General features: G+C 40.6%; 1 protein-coding gene across 2 annotated transcripts in view; it reads right to left on the reverse strand.

The window, feature by feature from the left end:
* LOC119741108 (fibropellin-1-like) overlaps nt 1-22882 on the reverse strand; it is a 54940-nt gene that overhangs the window by 13370 nt on the left and 18688 nt on the right. Inside the window, exons 3-13 of one of the 2 annotated variants that reach the window (XM_038216779.1) lie at nt 21114-21403; nt 16600-16669; nt 14065-14235; nt 8586-8728; nt 8188-8307; nt 7482-7587; nt 5243-5374; nt 4314-4436; nt 2339-2464; nt 1907-2029; nt 278-406 (exon numbers count right to left, since the gene is read on the reverse strand). In XM_038216779.1, the coding sequence (XP_038072707.1) occupies nt 278-406; nt 1907-2029; nt 2339-2464; nt 4314-4436; nt 5243-5374; nt 7482-7587; nt 8188-8307; nt 8586-8728; nt 14065-14235; nt 16600-16669; nt 21114-21403 (1533 nt within the window). The remainder of the gene's footprint in view (nt 1-277; nt 407-1906; nt 2030-2338; nt 2465-4313; nt 4437-5242; nt 5375-7481; nt 7588-8187; nt 8308-8585; nt 8729-14064; nt 14236-16599; nt 16670-21113; nt 21404-22882) is intronic. The other variant, XM_038216780.1, reaches the window with a different exon arrangement.

Consider the following 22882-nt stretch of genomic DNA (forward strand, 5'->3'; position numbering starts at 1 on the left):
AAAATGCCCACATGGGAAATATTTTTTTTATAATAATATTAATAATAATAATAATAATAAATAGAGCATTTATAAATCGCTTTTAACAAATCTCAAAGCGCTGTACAAAACCACAAATAAACAAGAAAAAAAGAAACAAATACAAGAAAACCAGGAGATATTAGGCCAATTGTGATTCAATGAACGGATGCGTTTTTAGCAATTTCTTGAAAATAGACACCGATGACGAAAGTCGGATCTGTGTTTTCTTCTTGAGATATTTTGACAAGACTTTTACCTATTTCGCAATTAGTTCCCAACCACTCGGGAGTGCAGATGCACATGTACGTCTCTTCTCGGACGGTACCCCGGCAGGTTCCATCATTCTGACACGGTTGGCTCTCGCACGGGTCTGTCAACTGTACTTCTGAATATCAAGAGGGAAAGAGGACATTGTCAAAAAATTCTGAAATTAAAATTATCCTAAATTGTTATCTGAAGACATTCTATGTGACATTTGTTTCTAGCTTTTTAATGAAAAACATATGTTAATGAAGTTTCGGATTTGTAAGTTACTGGTGGTTATGGGGCTGGGGCAGTATTGGGCCTGAAGCTGGGACAAACAACTTTTTTAGGGGATTGACATTTGGGTAATTGTTATTATTTTTACTCGTTTACTTTAATGTCATTTGGATGTATTTATAAGTACTGTGTACTAGATTTATTTCCTGTCACGACTTGATGCAATTCAATCTGTGATTGCCACATCTTGTCTTAAAAAAACCCAAATAAACATTTATAATAATTCTTTTTCACTTGAAAGTGAGTACAAAAGGGGTGTGTTTGAGATGTTGCATCCGATGGTACATTAAAATGAACCATAAGGTATCAATGATGCAAAATAAGGTACCAATGAAAAACTTATGGTACAGTATAATGAACCATAAGGTATCAATGATGCAAAATAAGGTACCAATGGAAAACTCATGGTACATTATAATGAACCATAAGGTATCAATGATGCAAAATAAGGTACCAATGGAAAACTTATGGTACATTATAATGAACCATAAGGTATCAATGATGCAAAATAAGGTACCAATGGAAAACTTATGACCCATCCTTTAAGATGACGCCACTTTGGCAATGTAAGGTTTCATGACTGTTACATATCATTACTCTGACATATCAACTCACTGTTTTCGGATATATATAATTTAAGTTATAGTTGGTGCATACGTTTTTTTTCGGGTGTGGCATCTTAAAAATGTCGGGACTATTGTTTTAGTGAAGTTCTGTATGTACATGTAGCACTTTCATAATCAAGAATATGAAAGCCTAATTCATTCGCTTTCTTTTAGTACAGGAATCATTCAAATCACTCATGTACTTTTCAAGTTATGATATTTTAAACACAACCACCGTTTTAAAGTTCTGTCCACGGATCACAAAAAAGTGTGCGCTCTTTCAGCAAAACAAAAACAATTAACACACATCCCTATGTGATATGTTTTCGTTTTGCTGAAAGAACGCTGAACTTTTTTGTGATCCGTGGACAGAACCTTAAAACGGTGGTTGTGTTTAAGATTCCGTAACTTGAAAAGTACATGAGTGATTTGAATAATTCTTGTACTCAAAGAAAGCTTATGAATTGGGCTTTCATATCCTAGATTTTGAAAGTGCTTCATGCAGAACTTCACTAAAACAATTGTCCCGACATTTGGATTTCGTGGTTTTTTTTACTCACCCTGTAGTAAAACTAACCTCCCTCGGTGATCAATGGAGCCTTTCATTTCCCTCGACTACACCTCAGGAAAACAGAGCATTCCATGGATCACCACGGGAGGTTAGTCTTACTACACCTCTTGAAGCAGTCAACATTTTGTATAGTATCGTGTTTGATGGATAATAGTGCAAAACTGTGTACCTGTTTCACAGTTAAATCCAACGAACCCTTCACGACATGTGCATGTGTAGCTTCCGTCTGGTTGAGGGATGCAAACACCGCCAGGCCGACAGGGACTGACCTCACAAGGATCTGGAATGTCCTCTTTGATGTCAGAGGAGAAAGAGGATAGACAGAACACAATTCTTTAAGATGGACAAATACAAATCAATGAATTCATGTAGCAAGCCAAATCGAGGAACATTTTCGATAGTTTGTGTGTTGATTTCACTGACAGGAATGATACATTTTCTGTACCAAATTTTATTATAGGCCTAAAGACAAAACAGTTTTTTTCTTCTGATACCAACGACATAAGTTTCATGTAATTAAATAGTTATACTAGGTCTATATAGGTATAATGTACCTTTAGACCATAATCATCAATATTATTAATTATTTCCCCTCACTCACCAATTTCGCAATCCCCACCGGTCCAGCCCTCTTTGCAGTCACACTCGTAGTATGTGGTGAAGTTGTAGCAGGTAGCCTCGTTTTGGCACGGGTTGGGGTCACACCCAGAGGAGGAGTCTGTGTCCTCTGTAACCATGGTAACATGCACATGCAAAGGATGCAATGGGGACGGTTACCAGTGATGCAAAAATGAAATACACAATGCAGCAAACGGTATGCATTTCAAGACATTGCTTCCAAATCGCCCAACTACACTGTCTCTTAAGATATGTATTAACATTTGGGTGGTTAAAACTTTTTTAACCTACCAAATGTTAATACATGTTTTGTGAGTGTACCATTAGCTTAACTCTGTTAAACGGCAAGTTCCTTGCTCTTAGGTTAATAAACAATCCACTTATGATCCACCTCTTAGAAAAAAATCCAAATAGGTAGTATTCCAGGTTAAAAAAAATCCCCAATTATGATGAGAATTCATGTTAAGAGGTGCGGAAAGCGTTTTTGTTGTATTCCCGTTGCTTTTTGGAGATGCATAATCACGAACGATGCGGGTACTACACCTTGAAAATTGTTAAGATTTTTTTTACCAGGATCTTTGGGCAAATTTCCATTTTGTATCAAGTGCCACGATGAAATATTGAGGCGTGACATAGTGGGGAAAATGATGAGTGGGCGTGACATTTCTGTACGATCGCCCAAAGGACATAGGTCAAAATAACAGGCTGGGATCCGGACAAATGGTTGGAAGAAACTTAAGCGAATTAAGATCAAATACAAGCCCAGTTCCTTCCAAGGGATTAAACTATCATTCTAAACCAATTTCTGTGACGGAGAGCATGCATTTGGAGGATTCGGGAGGGGAAGGAAAAGGTTGAAATTACAAACCAGAATTAAGACGGAACATAAAGTATCCTGCGGGCTTGAATAACAGGCTATGAGCAATTTCATCTGGGTATTGCTTTACAAGGGGTAACCTGACTAGGGGTTCAATTATAGCTTGGCGCACACTTGAGATGGGTGCCCTTTAAGAGTGGGAACATCGCTATGATAAGTTTTTTTTCTTCAAATTGAGCTGAGCAGTTTTAAACCATTGAAAAATATTAGGGATTAGTTTTGCGGGATAATGTTTGTAACTCATGCCACTGTGTGATTATTTTATCCATGAAAGGAAATCCTCACTGAAGTGCTGGTTAGGGGTAAATTTGTCCGCGGAAAAAACTTCTTTGGGCGAGTGTACTGATTAATAGGCAGGACAAAATGTTGGGTTTGACGTCTCCTTTTTGAACTATTATGCACCCTATGTTTCAGTTTTGGGTTAATTGTTTTTTAAGATAATTCATGCGACAAACGTTAATTGGTCGGTGATGTTCCAAACGGAAAGGACTTATTGCATTCCCCCAGATCGACATTGGAAGGAACCAAGCTTTTCTGTCTGATGGATAAAGGGAAGATTTGAGACGGTTAAAACTCTGGTGATCGTTATATTTTTGCGGGAGAAAATCTTCCACCATTTACTTCATGTTGGTGAATGAAGTCATCGGCACTCATCTTCCCTCTGTAGATTAATGTGTGGGACACGCCCTTCGCTAGTGATAATTAACATTTCCCAGGCAGCATTTGTGAAAAGCAAAACTTGGGGATGCAAAGCCACCGAGATGGTTATCCTCATGTCCAAAATGCCTCATTATCTCAGCCATTTATTTCTATAATAGTGCAAATAAGGACATTTACAATACTGGAACACAATTCTGACACTGAGGAAAAAATCCGTTGTGGAAAAAAATCAAGTGAAAACGTTACAACTGATCTGTACTATGAAAAGCCCTTTTCAGAGACTATATGACTGGTGACGAACAAAAATGGGAGGGCACATATCACCACCAATTAGCACTACAAAATACAAGGACGTGCAAATGCAAAAATGCAAAAGATTAGATATCAAAGTTCGAAGGTGGCCAAGTGCCAAAGGTCTCACCGATTTCGCAGTTTTCACCCGTCCAGCCTAGCGGGCATTCGCAGGTGTAGGTCGTGCTGTTGATGACTACACAATGACCGTCGTTCACGCAGGGCCGGCTGGAACACGAACTTCTCAAAAGTTCTAGATAAAATCACACAACAAACTCTCAACTAGTGCACATTTAATCAAACACAAGCTTAGGGGAAATGACTAGGTGAATTTCAAATGATATAATTGAGCATAGAAATTGACCAGAACGGGGTTTGAATCTGCGATTTCCGTAATACCTTGCCAGCCCTATTTTGGTGGTTCCCAAGACTTTTGCTGGCAGTTCCCCAGTTCGACAAATCGGGGAACTCCCAGCATAGGACAGGATATTTCTAATCACTGTGCATTTAAACAAAAGCAATATTTAATGACACTGCCCGACTTTTCTTGTCCAGTCTGGTGCTAATTGCCACTATAAGGGGAAGGTAAACATCCCTACCAATTTAATGACACTACCCGACTTTTCTTGTCCAGTCTGGTGCTAATTGCTACTATAAGGGGAAGGTAAACATCCCTACCAATCCATCTCTAAGTGATTCAACATAAAGGCGCAAACTCATCGTGATGCAATCGTCGAAATGCAAATTGTTCAGACCTAAAAGTTTGCCAATTCTCAACGGACTCATCTGTCATCCAACATATCGAGGCCTTACTTCCCCAACCATGACCTTGTACTCCAATTTTCTTTTTCTTTTAGCTACCACCGTGAATCCACACCCATAATCTGATCTCCCGTGTGTATTGATGATTAATCTATAGAAAAAAATGTTCTATTGGAAGGCTCCAGGTACATGCTCGTTTGAGTTAGTCTCGCATGTTACCACCAATAAAACATGCTGACACGGTGTGCAAAAACACGGGGATGGTAGCAGGTCCGGCCGTGCCCCCTAAGGGCTCACCTCTGTTGCAGTTCACTCCTCCCCATCCTTCCGTGCAGTTACACCTGTACCCCCCAATCACCTGCTGGCAACTACCGCCATGGCTGCATGGGTTCGGAGAACAGTTATCCCTCCTGGACTCGTTTCTCTGTACTGGTGAAAAATAAAGGGAACAGGCAAAGCCCATTAAGGCTTTTCACTGGAACTCTTTCTATCAAGGGAAATTTGGTCTACACAATGGGCCGGATTTGTGTGTTGCCGGGTAATCCTATACGATAACACTGCGAGGCTCACGGTGACAATAAGTGAGGAAGTGTGTCAGTCAATCAGTCGGGGAGTCAGTCAGTCAGTCAGTCAGTCTGTGACATAGATATGAAGAGGACACTCAGCCTCTGGGACCAGCACAAATTATCGGGTTGAAATATTTTTATCAATGTTGTTAAGCTGCCGTGAATGTGCTTATTATGTAGTCCAAATTTTGGCCCACGGAGTGTAACAACTCTTAAGTGCACTTTTTGCTCAGCGACAAATGTAATGACATCGATCATTTGTGACGGCAAGAGGCAGCTATCTGTCTATCATGCAGATCGAACTATCTGGCCTCACCTTATCGCTCACACTAATTCATTAGGGATCCTGCGCACAGGTGCCGGCTAACAGCTGGGGTCATGATAGCTTAATTACGTAATTCTCCCGAACAGGAAAAAAATTGCTAAATTATTGTCAGTCAGGATTTGGACATTTTCGTCTTTCACGACCGAACAAAATCTGGCAGTATTGTGCCCTAACAGCTGTGTGGAATTAATCGACGGTCCCAGCCAAAATATTGACCTTTAGCAGATGTGTGCGTTTTGGCCCAACGCCAGAGGTTGGTACGTTTCAGTTTCCTTCGTAGGAACATTTCAACGAACCGGGAAAAATCTGACATTTAAAGCCACAAACATTTTAACGCTGTGCGTTGCAAGGAAGGAAGTATCCCTCCCCTTGCAACGCACAGCTTGCTTCTGGTTGGCGCCTCATAGTAACCAAATGTTTGCTGTTTCATCATAAGAAGCATTCAAGCGTAAACAAAAACAAGTTTCCTCCAGCAATTGCAAAGATAACTTCCTCACTCTAATTTTGGGGGCCTGCTAAAATAGCAAATTTAGTCCTTCCCTTTCCTACTTCCCTTGAATTCATTTCCAGGGACATGCAGACACTGTAGCAACATTAACGTTCACTTGGCGGCTCTTTGACGAAAGGAAAGTTGTATTTTCCAACTAAAAAGCATTTTCTATGTTCTGCACGCTTTTTAGTCTTGCAAAGTCATTGTTTTCATTACTTTCAAAGTTTGATATCTGGTAATTCCGATGGAAAAAAGAATCTGGAACCTCCCTATTTTACATTTTAACTTTGAAAATGGTGCCTATAATTTTTTGTACCCCTTTTTTACAGGTTTAGTCTTAGCCGTGTTTAGTTTATTTGTTTTTTCATTGCACAGTCCGAATAGGGCTAATTGACATCAAGAATAAACAGTAAAAATGACAAGGTTATGTTTTGGATTGCGTTTTTTTCTCAGATTATATGGTGATAAAAAAGAAAGAGGAAAGTGCGTATTTACCCTGTGTTTGGACTTGATCCCCATAATTCATGTTCATTTACTTTCACAATTTACACTTGATGGTACTAACAGGCTTTCGTATGAGGAAACGAAGCTCCACATTCCCAAAAACAGCTTAATTATGTATGCTATCAAACTAGCAGTTGAATTATAATTATTGGTTTTCACGGTGTAATAACCCTAAGCAGTAGCGGATCTAGGCCGGGGCGTGCAACACCCCCTCCCCCACCCCCACCCACCCCCCCCCCCACCCCCACCCCCCCGTTCAGCCGCTGACTTATGTTATGATACTAGCAACATGGGGCCAAAGATAAAAACAAAAATGGAATGCTAAAGTTCCTACATTTATTCTCAAATTGCCTTAGAAGAAAGGAGAAAGCATCGTAAATTTCAAAAATTTTCTGGGGGCATGCCACCGTGCGTCCGGTACGCCTTCACTCACCCCCCCCCCCCCATATCACCCCCCCCCCGTTTCCTGAAGCTAGACCCGCCCCTGTAAGGACAGACCAACTTTAATAAACCTTCTGATCAAGGATGACCGTTGCATTGACGTATACATGGCATGCACGACATATGGATTCTAAATTGATATAATTTCCCAGTGACATTTGAATAATTGCTAGAAATCGCTTTCAATTTCAAGACTTGGGGGAATCTTACATTCTCTGAGTGACTCAGCAGTGATGCAGTGCGGACCTAGAAGCCTGACATCATCGATGGCAATATCCCCAGAGGAACCATCCCCCCGGATTCCCTCAAAAACAACCTTGAAAGAGAGAGAAAAAAACATCAAGACAGTAATTGGAAATGTTACTTTGATGTACATGCTGTCCCGGATGCCTATAACCTCCTTTCAAATTTATGTGCTGATTCATAACGAGTGGCGAGACAAATTTAATGACATGTCTTCAATCAAAGTCTAAGATAGGGCGTTCACTTTACATTTTTCTAAAGGAAATATAGGCTGCTTTTTATTTATCTGACATCACTGCATGATGATCAAAATGACTGGGAAAATGACTAAGTGGAACTGAATAAATAAATAAATAAGTGCCAAAATATTAGATTTCAGACTGTTTCTTTGATGGTTTGCACGTTTTTGTGTGTGTGTGTGGGGGGGGGGATTTAAAGCGAATCTAATTTGTTTGTTTTTTAATTTAACTGAATCAGAACGTTTTAATAAACTAAACGCAAAAGAAGGAAGTACATCATTCTGGCATTATCATCAAAGCATATTTCATTGATTCCGATGTCATGATATTCATGACCTTCACGTAATTAGGGTAAGAGTGACCTTATTACAAACTGTCTTGCTAAATTGTTCACAATACTAGATTATCCGTAAACAGTGAGACAGCGCCCTCACCCGATAGCTGCCGACAATGTTGGTGATGTTGAAATGACCCTCGATCCAAATGTTGCCATGGTCGCCCGCTTGAGTGAAGTAAGGCTCCCCAAGATGGCCGGGATGTTTCATGATGTGCACCTGCATTTACGGGGAGGAATAAAAATGAGCACCCTTAACATAGATCTGAAATTACGGGCCTACATCTAGATTAACCAGTCCCACAAAACTGGTTTAAAAAAAGATGGAATTTAGAAGTTGAGGAAGCATAGCGGCATAAAGAAAAAAAGGTTAAAAGAGAAAAACATCAGAAGTTGAAGTTGAGTTCATTTGTTGACTTAATTTGTTTGATGATTTCGCACGTGTGATTGCCACTTGGTGGCGCCCTTGTGAACCGTTAAATCTGACTCAGTTCAAACCTTGAGATGGCCCACGTGCTCGCCGTACATGTGGTACCAGAACGACACGTCGCAATCGCCTTGGATCTTGGTGTAGCGGGGGCTCAGGAGATGGGCTTTCTCCCCCTGATTCGGGCCCGTTGCCTCGATGTACTTGTAAGTTCCTATCAAGAGCAACATTGAAACTTTTCATGAGAACTACATTATACTCTGACACAAATAGGCTACTCATCCACAATATTTGCATTTGATGATATTGGAAAGCATTTCACGCAAATGCATGGTAACAAATCACATTCGATCAGCAAATGACCATTCTTGGAGGCACATGAGGAATCCTAATCAAAGTCACAAAACTGACAATGTCATATAACAGTTAGAAACACGGCAGTTCGTCCCCTGAGTCCAGTGGATAGATCCACGGGATGATATTTCAATTTTTCTCTTCAATAATTCACAATGAAGCCTGAAAAAGCTTCCTATACGTGCATGCCTCATAGCCGAGAGCTTCATTTTAGGGATTTCGTGAATTACAAAATTATATTAGTATGTAATCCTCTTTGGCCTAACATTCTTTAGTTATGATGTCTCAGCATATTTCCTTAGGATTTTTACAAGGACCCAATCCCGTTATGGGACTTCAGCACACTTTCCTTTATTTTCCCATAACATGAGCTCTTATCGAAATATATATAGAAGTTTGCGGGTAAAATGGCTATTAATTTGGCAATTGAGAATTTCGAAAGTAAGCTCTCACTCCATAAAACAATCAGCTCTTTTTATTTTCCATTTTAAGACGGCTGCCGATATATTATCGGAGTTTACTAGTTTTAACCCGCCTGAAATACATTCAACACGCACAAAAGCTGCATCATGTTTCAACGGAGAAAGGAAGACAGCGGTTGGAGATTTAGAAGTTGTAGAAGAGGATTGTCGATCACTGCTTTATCTGTCCATCCATTGCACTCATACCTCCGGTGTAATCATTGAATTATCGTCTACCTGAGGAAATGGCTTGCAGTAACGGAATGGATCTGATAATGTGACGTGTTCCATGATGAGTCACTTAATTAATTCAGAACATGAATTACCGGAACATTAGTTGACAGTGATGAAGGACCTGCAGAACATGAGGACCATATAATAAACAGGTGGTTTATACACTGAATAGAGTAAATCTATTCAGCCTTGATGTTGCAAAGCTGAAAATATATCTTTGCAAGTTTCTGCGCTCAGTAAATAATTCGGCCGAGAATTAGTCACCACGCAACACCAATTGCACGAAAAGCTATGATTATATAATAAGCAAATATATTTGTGCTTAGCGAATGTCTATGATAAAGACCTCCAGGATATTGACCACGGTCATTTGGGGAATGTATACATATTATTCGTAAACAAAATGTGGATTTCAAAAAGCTACATTCAACAAGCCGAGATTATGACTGAAGTCTATGTCAGTATGCTGAATAGGTAACTGTGGGGGGAAAAGACTGGTTCCACTGATATTTAAAATTTCTGCCCAAACAACACACGAGGAATTCGTTGGCATGATTGCGCGGGAACCAGACTTCGCTTCAGGAAGCTCATTGACTTATCAATTCGTCAGGGTGATTTTGCTGCGTTGATTTCAGGTCCATCAAGGTCAAATCACAAGTCAAATCACAACTCAGGTCATGAGTTACGACAAGGGTAGGCTTCAGTCTTGTAATCGAGTAGTCGAGTACATCACAAGTCCTCCATTCTCAAGTCAAGTCAATAGCTATTGAGAAGACAGGTGCTAAATGTATCCATTTGTTGTTGTTCGTCACCTGTTACATGTATGACTGGAATTGATTCGACTACAACACCGAAAGACAGTGACAATGGTTGTCATTTTCGTACAGTTACTGTAAATAGCTGGTGACTTGAGCTCAAGACTGAATGGCCCGTGATTAACATCTGCGGATTGGTGAGGACTTGACTGTAGAACTTTTCTCATTTGAATGACAGATTGATTGGTTTCAGATTGTTTCAATTAGCCCAACTTCTTCCAGTCTGCTTCCCAGATCCGAAATGCCGGTGCAGCGATGGCGAATGACGCCCGTTGGGGAGACAGACTGGCATCGAAGTTGAATTTAGAAGAAAAAAAATCAGTGAAATTGACGGACTTGTCTTTTCTTTTTCTTCAAATTTTGGTGACTTGGCACTCAGTGGCGCTCTCCGTGCCGTGGTTCTTGCCTGAATGTCACGGTGGCAATCCAGGGGAAATCGAGCACAAGTCACGGTGTGAGCTAACGGAAGCTTATCACTAACCAGCTATTTTGTCCCTAGTGGTTACACATCCGTTTTGCACAAAAGTTTACAAGTTAGGACCATGCAGGATAGGCACGAGAGAAGACGCAGTGGGGAACAAAAGAGGAATCTGTTATTAGTTATCGAAGCCAGAGGAACAAGTACTTACAAGATAAGGCAAACGTAAAAGGCTGGTCGCAGAACGCACATAATTCAATTCAATTGATTCAGAATGGTTATTTACTGGAAGCTCCTTTTCATATAATCTAGTCTACACAATGGGTCGGATTTGTCCCATTCATTAGCGATATGGTGTAAGCCTATGCGATAGCACTGCCCGGCTAACAAGTGACAATGAGCAGTGAATCAGTCAGTGAGAAAGGGTACAAAGCGGACACTAACAGGCTGACCCCTTCGTGACCAGAAAAACATAACTCCACAACCACTCAAGACCGATGGCGATTGTTGAACCATGAAGGTGGATTATTTTACCTCCATGGTTAAACTGAGTAATGAGCATTCGTAACGCCATTTTGTAAAAGGCCTAGCCGTGTATGCGAGTTCAAGTAATGGTATTCCGTTATATTATACTCGTGCTGCTCAGTCTCGAGCGAAAAGAGGGCTTCACCAAATCTTGGTACACTCTTGCAGTACGATTTTGTCTTTAAAGGTACACTCAGAGAGTGTGCCTCTATATTTTATATGAGCCCCCTGCATTCAGCTTATATCCGCCTTTAACTCAACCCGGGCAGGGTATAGACAGTGAGTGGTAAGGCTACCGTACCGAGACCACACCCAGCAGTTAGGAAATATGGACAATTTGGAAGGAAAAAAAAAAGTTGCTCACGTGTTTAAGGAGGGGGCAATACCCTTGTACCCGTTACTCCCTTTGGGGTGCCTTTGGCTGAAATAAACCTGCAAGAGGGACCGCAAAGGGGGATTTCTTGTCGCATGGAGACAAAGTCCAGTTGTGTACGGCAACTGGGGTGTTCTCCTGGGGATCAGTTGGTGACTCAGTCACGGGCCAGGTAATGCTCGGCCGTTCATTGACTCTCACGTTACGCCAGGTACTCAGAATAGTGGCGTAATTTCTTATCATCACAAGGCACAATAACCAAGAGACATTTCAAAAAGGTCAGTCGTGTGCAGATGGAGTCAGGGTTTGTTAGTTTGTAACGCATGAATTGGGTGGCATGAAATATAAGGGAGATACGGCGCCAAAAGGTATACCAACACAAGATGCTTAGTCGATCACAGAATTCATTCTTTTTGAGACTGAAACCTGCTTTCAATACACTAGGTGCTAATTTGCACCAACAATCCCAAAATCTTAACCATTAATAAGCCGTATCGCTAAAAATTTTACAGTAGAGCTTATTCAACGGCCAACGCACCCTGTACTTTCGGAAGTTCAGGCTTCGGAACTATTTTGGTCTACAAAATAATGTCTGTACCAGACAGGTTTGATTTTACTCAGATACAATGGAAAATGTGTACAGAAGGAAGTATATCCATTGTTGTGTTACCGGTGGAATGCCCCTTTGGAAACCAGTAACGGGGACGGTAGTTTCCGCTCCAAACATTACAGACATGATTGAACCTCTCGCATGCATGTATACGCTACCTTTAAAGAGCTTTCAAAACATGTCCATTTTATTTTCAACTCGAAAAGTTGTTAAAGGCCTTTGCCTCTGTAGCGCAAATTATCTTTAAACGAATTGCAATTAACAATTTCCTTATTTGTTAACCTTGAGTACCCAATTGAATGAGTTCTAATTCTTAACGATTTTTTAATTGTTTCCCAAAGGACAGTGCCCCGCGCCCCCTGTTCAATTTTTAAAGTTCTGGCACGAGTTTCCACATGCCACTTGGTGGTCGATCTGTCTGTCCCGAAAATTGATCGAAAGTATGGTAATCCATAATTATGTGCCATCGGATTCGCATTTTTCGGCGTCGCATTTTTCAGCTCTTACAGGGATTATTTTGATCGATTTCATGCAAGACTGTCATGCAAGACTTCTTGCAACATGGCCAGATCTTCTTGTGCACTCGCACTTGTTTTTACATCAATGCTTTGGATTTTATTATACTTTTCATATATCGAATCAGTTTTATGTCTGTGTTTTGGTCGCTTCCTCAGATCGGCCTTTTTGAGTGTCTAAATTCTTGAAAATTGTCTTGAAGTGGTCTCCACAATTTCTTTAATTTTGAGTATGAATTAATATTTCATTGCCTTTTTTTAGTTTTTGTTGAGGCCTTATTTCGGCCACCGTCTACTCGACCACTGCTTCTCAATTTGGTCACTGCATTAGTTCGACCATCAACTGCCTCGCTTTTGCCAAGTCAGCTACTGATGATAGTTTGTCATCTGCCCTAATTCAGCACCTGTCCTGTTAACTGTCTTAATTGGACAACTGTCCTTCCTCGGCTGCTATCTTAATTTGGCCACTGTGTAACTCGACAACTGTTCTTAATCCGGTAGCTTCCTTGACTCAGGCACTGTTTGATTTCAGCCTCTGAATTAGTCTGGATGCTGCCTTAATCCGCAGGCTGTCATTATTCGGTCATTGCTTTTATTCGGTCATTACCTTCAACCGGTAGCTCCATTAGCTTTGACTGTGGCTTGATTCGGCACAAGTCACTGTTGGGCGAATGCCCTAATTCGACAAATGCCGCCATTTGGCAACTAATGAGGCACAGCTTAATAAGAATACTACGACTACTACTACTAATAATAAACAGTTCTTATACAGCTCATGATACATTTAAGGCTCTATGCGCTTGTTTAAGTAAACAGGTGAGTTTCAACAAGTAGTTTGAATTGCTCCAAGGTGGGACAGTTTTTGATATGGTTTGGGAGATCGTTCCATAGTTTGGGAGCAGTGAATTGAAAGGCTCGTTGACCGTATGATTGGGTGAAAACCCGGATATGGAGTGAGAAAATCTTTGGAACTACCTCGATAAGGCAATCACCTGAGCTCACCAACTCCCTTTGATACTCCATAACTGCTCAAGTCATTGCTTTCTGTTCGGCACCAGTCTAAATTCGACTACATGTACTGCCTTCTAATAGGCTCTATCTGAATTCATTATTTACGCTTCTCAGGCCATTAATTTACTCACCTTCAGTTATAATAAGGCAACTGCAGTCATTGTTTTTCGGTAGAACACCCGCAGTGTTAATATGTGTTACGCTTCAGATATCCATTGCCATTTTTGGACTCACCTCTGGATTGTTCCAAGGTGTGGTCGATAGCTGGTCCCGTCCGTCTTGTGGGCGTCTTCCCTGTGTTCTCCTGCCAGTCGAAGTGGTCCTCGCTCGCCTCCTCGAAGAGACAAGGGGGCTCGATGGGTACCAAGCCTCCGGCGCTCTCGAAGGTACAATCTGCTGCCAGGTCTGGTCAGGAGATAGAATAGTGAAAAGACGTAGCATAAGCTTAATAAATACTCCATAATGGCATCTGTGGTTTGGATGTGCTCTTGACTATATTAGATTGAACAGATTATGAGTCAGGCATCTGCGTCCATTGCGTTCTTAAAGCCGTCCTTTCGTCAGTCTTTCTTTATATTAGGATGTCGAAATCCGATTGCAATGCTCGTAGATGTTTTTCTGGGTTTTTTTCAGGAAAGCCTTAGATGTGTTTTTCGTATTGGCACTGAGAAGCCATTGTATATAGTACTGGAGGATCCAAAGGGTTATGTAAATGATGAACAATGCATTTGTTTTACAGAATAAAACGACCTGATTTTACAACTATCATCAGTCTGTCATTGAATTAAATCTACATCTTCTTTCTTGCCAACCTGTCAGTTTAATGTCATCATTATCCAATTCCAAACTTCAAGTAATCCTTGTTGCCTGGGGCAGGCACCCCTCTTTGCCTCTTTGACTCTGAACTAGGCCTACTTTCTATTAACCCGATTAAAGCACCATCCGTTCAGCTTTAATCTCGTTAACAATTGTTCCGGACGGTTTTTCACGACATGGTTTTCAACTAAGCGAGGGGCACTTCTCGGCAGCGAAGGGTAACGGGTCTCTTGCCTTGAGGTGTAATCGTGGACTAAGCTTGGATCGAGAAATAATTTCTCCTCTTGAAAGAAGCTTCCTCTCTGCTGAGAAGTCTCACCAGTTGCCTTGCAGAGTCTTAGCCAGAGGTTCTTAATATCCCATTGCTCCAGAGGGTGCTTGCTTTTCAACACTTGTGTAAGATTTGCTTCCTCGGTATTAATGATGAAGGAGGAGAACCATGGATAATTGCAATTAAAAGTAGATGGAGCATTATTTTTTATCCTCAATGAAGGAAGGAAACGATCTTGCATCACCGCGTTATGTCTCAAGGCAATCATTGACAACAAGGGAAGCATCTGTGATGTAGTTCCTCGTGTTATACACAGATGTTTTGCTGGCAACGGAACACAATTTTCATAAGTAGCAAGTTGTAATAAGTAACTTGGGTGACGGGCTTATCTGTTTTTGTGTGTGTTTATTTTGTGGAAAATCGAAGTATCAAAATCACTAGTCATCAGGTGTAATCGGAATGGCGCCATTTTGTTTCAAAATAAAGTTTAAATGTAACAGACCATTAGAATTCACATGCTAAGTAGTAACTTGTGGAGAACAAAAAATACTCTTCAAAACGGTTTTACTGAAAAGAGTGTAGCAACAACCAAGGAGGAAGAACAATCGCTGAAAAGATCTCAGCAACAGAATGTGGAAAGTAGGCATACGAATCCACCAATTTAAAAAAAAAAATTGAAAACACTCGCTCGAAAATCAAGTCCACCTTGGCAACTGCCGCCAAATTCCTCAGGGTCTTCCCAACTTCGTCTTCAATTAGAAAAGTGGGGTCTTTTTTGTCTCTCCAGAAAGTCAGAGTTCACGGAAGGGGCACATGATGCATGACTCAATGTTCTACCCAGAACAGGAACAATGCAGGTCGTGAGATAGCATATTCATCTTGAAAAGGAACATCTGCACTCGCTAATAAACTCAGATTTTAGTTCATTTGTCATTCTGTTACAGGGAACAGCAGGCAAATATCATTACAAATTATTATGATAACTGTTTCCCATTGTGTAGATTAATTTAATTAACTGCCATTTGGAACTCTCGTCATCACGTATCTGCCTTAGCTCCTAGAGCTCCTAAAGTTGAGCTCCTTCGACCCCCTTGGGCGAGGAAGACACCCTGGAATAGGGGAGGGAAATTCTTTTTCAACCCTCCATGAGAACTTGCACTGCCAACGACCTTTACAAATCCAGGTTAACCCGGGACACCAGGACAGCATCCGAAACATCTGTAACATATCTGTATATGCCTGACCAGACACAATGTTCCCGTAAGCGAGGGAAGCTGACTCGAGGGTTGGGTGCCCTGCGTTAATGCACTGCGTGGCTCGACCCTAGAAGGTAAAGTTAAGCTTTAAATTAAGGAAGCCAACAATTAAGGTCCAATAAGGCAGTGTCGAAAATTGACCCAGTTACTCAGATGAGGCATTACCGTGTATCGCAGTCTGTACAACCTAGTCGAAAGTAGGGACTCGATACTGAGGAAATAGCTGTGCGTGTTCCTTAAAAAAAAAAAAAGTTGAATCGTTCTCATCTCGAAGAGAAGGAATCGATCCGTAATTAGTAAGGTTCTTATAATATTTAGTTATGAGTAATATTTTATCTCACCATCTGAGTCGATTTTGAAGTTAAGTGTCAATGTTGTAAGAGATATGATCCGTTTTCCATTCGAATAAAAAGAATCGATTCTTACCATTTATCGTGATGTCGTCGATGGCTATGTCTCCGGCTACTCCCTTACCGACTGCAGCTTCAAAGACAACCTGAAACAATGATAATTATTACCATTAAAGATACCCCCAAAAAACCCAAAAGTTCATTCTTGTCGGACGTTTCCTGGGATTGTGTTTAAAGAGAAAGAAAATTACAAATTTCTGGAATAAAATTGGACGATTACCTTTAAGTGATCAAAAAAAATCTTGATCTTAGGAAAGACCCTTCTCTCTAAAGAAAACCTTTTTCCTAGGCTTCCATATATTCAACAGAACCTCTTTAACCTGCAATAGATTCGATGCGTCTTTTCTTTCACATCGGGGTGGGTCCGTTATTTCCTCTTTCATGACCTAAGTCAGCCATGACGCCCCCACCCTCAACCGCCACGCCCCCGATAAGACATTACTTCCCTGTTCGCAATTGCCATGAGATACTCAGTCCGCCGTCTGTGCAATTGCATGGTTGCATCAGTACAATAAGGCACACATCTACCTCCCGTAAAGTGATAGACCAAATTCATAAAATCTGGGTGTATATCCGGACTGGACCAATTTCAATTAGTGTAATTAATGCAGGTAGTTTATATCACGATTGGACCTTTCTTATAGTAATTTTGGGACGGACTAGAGTTGATTTCAGTTTCTTTTCGAACGTCATTTCGAACCAAAAGCATTGCTTCCTAAAGGGAAGAGTTTAGGGCGCTATGGAATTCAGGGACGGGATACCTTTGGAAGAAAAAAAAGATTTTCGACTCCTTACCAAAAGCAACAATTTTTCAGCTTACTAGAAAGTTGCACCTGTCACGCTCAATGTCCTCAAGCCAAAAGCTCGACTGATTTCAAATATCCGGGTTTGCAAAAGATTCCTGAAAAACACTTTATTTTTTCTTAATTCACAAATCTCTCATCAACTCAATCCCATTTCAACTAAGATATCGTTTCAGTGTGACACACTTTTAAGGCGACCTTTCTCCCTAGAGAAAAATCTGGATGTAGGTATACAGTCAAAGATATAGTAATAAGGAAGATATGGCGGCTATCGCTGATGGAAGGTTTGCTTAGGTCAAAGGTCTACTCTATACTTATTGCTTACACAAAACAAAAGTCCTAATAATGATTACTATGAGTAATGATTTTTAGCTGCGGGATAGCAGATCAACAAATCATCATGTCTCTCCGTTAGTTAGTTAGTTAGTTAGTTAGTTAGTTAGTTAATTAGTTAGTTAGTAACAAACGTTGACATTGTCTATTGCTCCTACATAATTATTTTGACCGATTTCAACCAAACTTTGTCAAAAGTATCAGCAGCCCAGCCCCATGGCACATGACCAAACTGGCTCTAAGATCATCACGGGGGTCACTCGGGTAAAAAAAGCCCTGATTTTGTTTTTACTCAAAACACTTTTCCTTCCAGAAATTAAATGGGACAATCACTTGAATCATGCATGAACACGAATTCGTGGCCCGCAGCATATTTTAGATCGAGCTTGTTAAGCAACAAGTGATATCTGTGGGTTTTTTGCCTTCGTTCGGTAGATTTTCTGCACACAGGACCGTCAGAGTTTTTTTTTCGAAAACGACCATTACTAAAAACAATTTTCAGCGGTTTTGTGAATGCTACATAATGTTTCCAGGAAAAGACACAATATTTCGAGGAAAGGACGATTTGCTAATTTTTGAAACTTCCTGCTTAATACGAATACTAAAAAAACTGTCGAAATTGATATATGCCACAAAGTGCAGGCCTATATGTCAGAATCTTGAAATAAAAATTATTTGGTGCATAAGGCCAATATGACTCATTTGGTAAGACTGGGGCATAAAATTTGCACAACCGTTCTGGCAGAAATTCAATGCAAATCGTTATTTTTTTTCTCTCTCTCTTGCGTCGGTACTTTTCGCAAATTCGGCATCCATTCAAGACAAGAAGGCATTAAACGGAAAGATCTAATCCGAATTGTCTGGACATGGATTACGCATGGGAAATGGCACACAGGAAAACACAGTGTTCCTGTCAAATAAAAAGGTTTCCTTTCTAATTCACAAAGTAAAGGATGATGGAAAGTTAAGGTTCTTGAATGCGATGGGAATTATTTTCAGGGATGGGCCAAAGCAAAACTCTAGAAACGGAAGATATATGTATATTTTTAGGCCAAGGGGAGGACAGAGGAAACAAAATGTAAGTTTTGTTATTGGTATATAAATATCTAGAGCGGAAGCCATATTGTGTTTCACAATCACACGTAAGCACTAACAAGGATACTCTTTAAAGAGTGACAATTCACTCCATTCGAGTGAAGATTCACTCCCACAGTGGGAAACTAGGGACTAGACGTTTTAGAGTGAAATTTCTTCAATCGTAATGATCGAGTTTCACTCGAGCTTCGACTGAATCGAAAATGAGAGTGTCGATCGAAAATGAGAGTGATTTTCACTCTATATTTCACTCTAATTTCACTCTTTGCAATTTAGAGAGTAGCAACAAAATGATTACAACTTTGTGGGTATGTTCCCATAGCTAAATATACCCCAATAGTATAACCTGCTTTGTTGAAAAAAACAGCTAATTATTTATTTAAAAAAAATATATATAGCTACATGTATTTATGCTCAGGGATAAAAAAAAAAATTACTTCCGGGATTTCAGAATTTGTTTTAATCTCATATAAGGAGGATCGTTTGTCTTGGTCAAGAACGTATAGCTACCATGCTGTCTAATTTAGTTGAGAACGGTTATTACAGGCATTAAATTTCACGAACGATTTGTAAGTTTGAGTATCTGAAGTCAACTAAGTAATATTATTTGTATCTCGCAAGATAGCTGGGTAATTAACTTTAGTGTCAAGAATTAAAAGAAGGTACAGAAACTCATTCTGAAAAAATTATTCCACTTCAGATTTGATGCGTTCCATATGCTAAAGTAGGTCCAGTCAACGTGCGGGGTATGCACGTGTAAAGACGGGCCTCTTACAATTTTGTCTGGGGCGAGGTTGGGGCGGGACAGTCCGTTTTTCCTTTCTAATGACCGTATTTCCTTGAATTTTTCACAAGGGGTATTAACAGATTCGGGTCATGCGTCTAAGATTGTCTGGTCCAAACTGCAGTGCTATTCCTTTGTTGGAATTCGTCTGTCTAACTGTTGTGCGCTAAAAGAAGCACCATCAAGTTACGAGTTTTAACTCTGCTCTGTACAAGACATTATTTAGACGCCATCGCACTATACACGTTCAATGGTGATTGTGCGCATGCTCTATGTTACGTCACACACAATGAAAAGCAAATGTGCTGCCACCAAGCGTTTCGAACGTGTCGTGGGTCAAGTATACGGTTCAATTCAAAACAAGTATGCCATGATTTCTGGTGGAAAGCTTTGCCTCCATGTAATAAATGTTCCGCGAAGTGGGGCAATGTAAAGAGAAAGTGTAATAAAGAACATTAATGTTATTTTATATTCACGGTGGAATTGTAAATACGTTTCAGCCTTAACCACATTGTCCACGGCTGTCAGCGCATTTATTTTCTTCTAACAGGAATTATATTGCCAATAATATAAACTTTCGACAGCAGTGGTTCAGCTCAGGTTCCAAACTTTCGCAAAAGACGCAGGGACTTGCATACACCCTAACTGTCCAACCTTGCCGAGAATTCGCATTGTCATCACCGCGCGCAGCGAATTTGATCTGACCGTCTCTCGCGCTCAGTTCCCGGTGGACGTCGTGCGTGAGTTACCGGTGAGTGTACGCCTTATCTCGGACGTATAACAGAATTTCTTCAGTATCTCCAGGGATATCTCCTCATCCAAATCCCAGGAAATGTGTGTTGTTTTCTCCCACCGAGGTCACTGAGGAGGAAATTTACATTTCGCTAACAAGAACTCTTGAGATTTCCTATTATTGTCAAAGTGGTGTTGTTGTGGGAAGTTAAGAGTTAGCCATTTTGTTTTGATGTAAGATCTACTCGGAAAAGCGATCAGCGATTGGTAAACTGATTGTGACAATAACACGATCAGATCATGCCACGGAGAGTACAATGATATTGTTCGGAAAAAGGAGTTATGAATTTTACAGCCATTTCGTCTTACACTGTTTCAGGACCTGTGTGTGTTATACTGTGTATGTCATTAGATGTTGGTCAACAAAATGGCGTCACAGTGCTTCAAACATCAAATTTCATTTTCCATTTTTTATTTTTTATTTGAGCGGCTGAATAAAATGCCCAAAGATGTCATCCGATCAATCACAAGTCAAATACAAGTCAATCACAAGTCAATCACAAATCAGTCACAAATTCACAAGTCACATTTTACAAGTTAGTGACAGCGGATGAAAAGCTTCTCACTTGACTGAGATGACTCGTGATTGACTTGTGATGACAGGCATGATTGACCTGTAATTGACCTTTGATTGACCCGTGACTGACCTAGTGGTCGACCCCTGATGACTTGTGATGACTGAATTACAAATCTGGCTCAGAAACATTTCACTTCCGATCTCACCTTGACTGTACTATTTGCAGGTAGTCGTATCTCCCCCATGTGCCAAATCACACCTAGGTTCCCCCTCCGTCTCCACACGGGTGAAGGCGGGCTAGTATCTCCCCTCACCGCCACAAACACCGCCATTCCACCGATCTGTTTGCCGAACATGAAGTAGTAGAACCTGAGCAGTTTCCGTTGCGGGCCGATGGTCAGCGTGGGGCTGGTCAAACGAGCCCGGGATCGTTTGGGGAGGCGTTGCAGGCCCTTCCTGGTTTCAATCGACGACCTGGCAAGCATGTACTTGCCACCTGTTGAGTAAGACACAAGAAGGAAAAATGAGCCTTTATTCCTGGGGCTTTGGTGCAATTGTAGCATAGATATTTTTATTCCACATTTAAATACCCCCTTGAAGGCTCAGGTTTTCGTGAAATGCACATTGTTTTCTATAGTAAGTCGGTTATTCAATTGAAAGGGGACTGTTTCTTTTTTAAAGTAAGCCTGCCTCCTATAGGTTCAGAGGATTTTTATATTGGAAAGTAATATGTCCACAAGCTTCACACGCCCTCTGTAAACGTGAAGTCGAAAACAGCATGCATGAAATGAAGTATAAAAAAAACAGAATTTTCTAAATTTACATAAGCCCATCTGGTATAATATTTATCATTTTCCGGTGTCGGAAGATTTGTAGCTATTCGAAATGCACAAACTTTATAAACACAGTTACACGAAGAACTTTTGAGATTTTCAATGGGCATTGCAACATTATTGAATGCGAGACCTGCATCATTGCATTCAGCTGTGTGTTGCAATGCCCAATGAAAATCTCGCTAAGTGCAACTTTAGTTTTGGTGTTTCAGGAGCTTCAGCGCTTGCGCTCTCGTTTTGTCTTACACATTGTTCCCAAGTGAGGTATCAAATTGAACCGGAAAGTTTCCGTGACAAAACGTTCATTTCGGATTTTTTTCTTCACCGAGAGAAATGTCTAAACAAGAATGATTATAAAAACTACTTAGTCCTGTTTGTGCCAGGTGTACACCTTTTCCAGGGTCTCATAGCCAGGACCAATTATTTGCAGGAAATTGAAATGGAAAACGTTTTTAAATTGACTATCTGATTTTTTTTTTAATTGATATCTTCAATATTGGGCTTTGCCCTTCACCGACGTATTTTATGAACACTGTATACTCAGTGTTGTCCCGAGTGATTGAGAAAAAAAAATCACTCGGTGGGATTCGAACCCACGACCTCCTGTGACGATCTCCTGCTTGATATCTGAACATAATTCATATTAAGAGCAGGAAGCAACCACCAAAGCTATCGCTAGTATGTGAGCACAGTCTGGAGCACCTTTCTAAGAGTAACCTGATCATGGCATTCAGACGCACATTCAACGTGACCTTATTAAAACCGGTTTAATAAAATGTCAAAACCAAAACGAACAGAGTGCAAAATGTTAGCACATGGTCCTTGCCTAATATGTGAGAAAGGCCAGAACCGCCAAAATGAATTAAGGGCCTCCCTCGTTAGCAGTATCAGCACCAAACAGCCTAATGCACTGCACCAACAAAGGATGATCCCCATATCCCGTTAAAATCTTAGCGATCGTGACGATAATTGAAATCGGGTTGCCTGGTGAACCGGCCGTTTAAAGGTTTCCTAAGCCGAGCAACAAGCACTCAAGGTTATCGTTAATCTGACGGTAATCTTTGCTTGGATTATCGGACCAGCTGATGTCAGATTTATCTTGAATAAAGATATAACGGTATCGAAATTTGGCCGTGTCCCTG

Source organism: Patiria miniata, unplaced genomic scaffold, assembly GCF_015706575.1.
Source record: "Patiria miniata isolate m_02_andy unplaced genomic scaffold, ASM1570657v1 HiC_scaffold_5, whole genome shotgun sequence".
NCBI lineage: Eukaryota > Metazoa > Echinodermata > Asteroidea > Valvatida > Asterinidae > Patiria > Patiria miniata.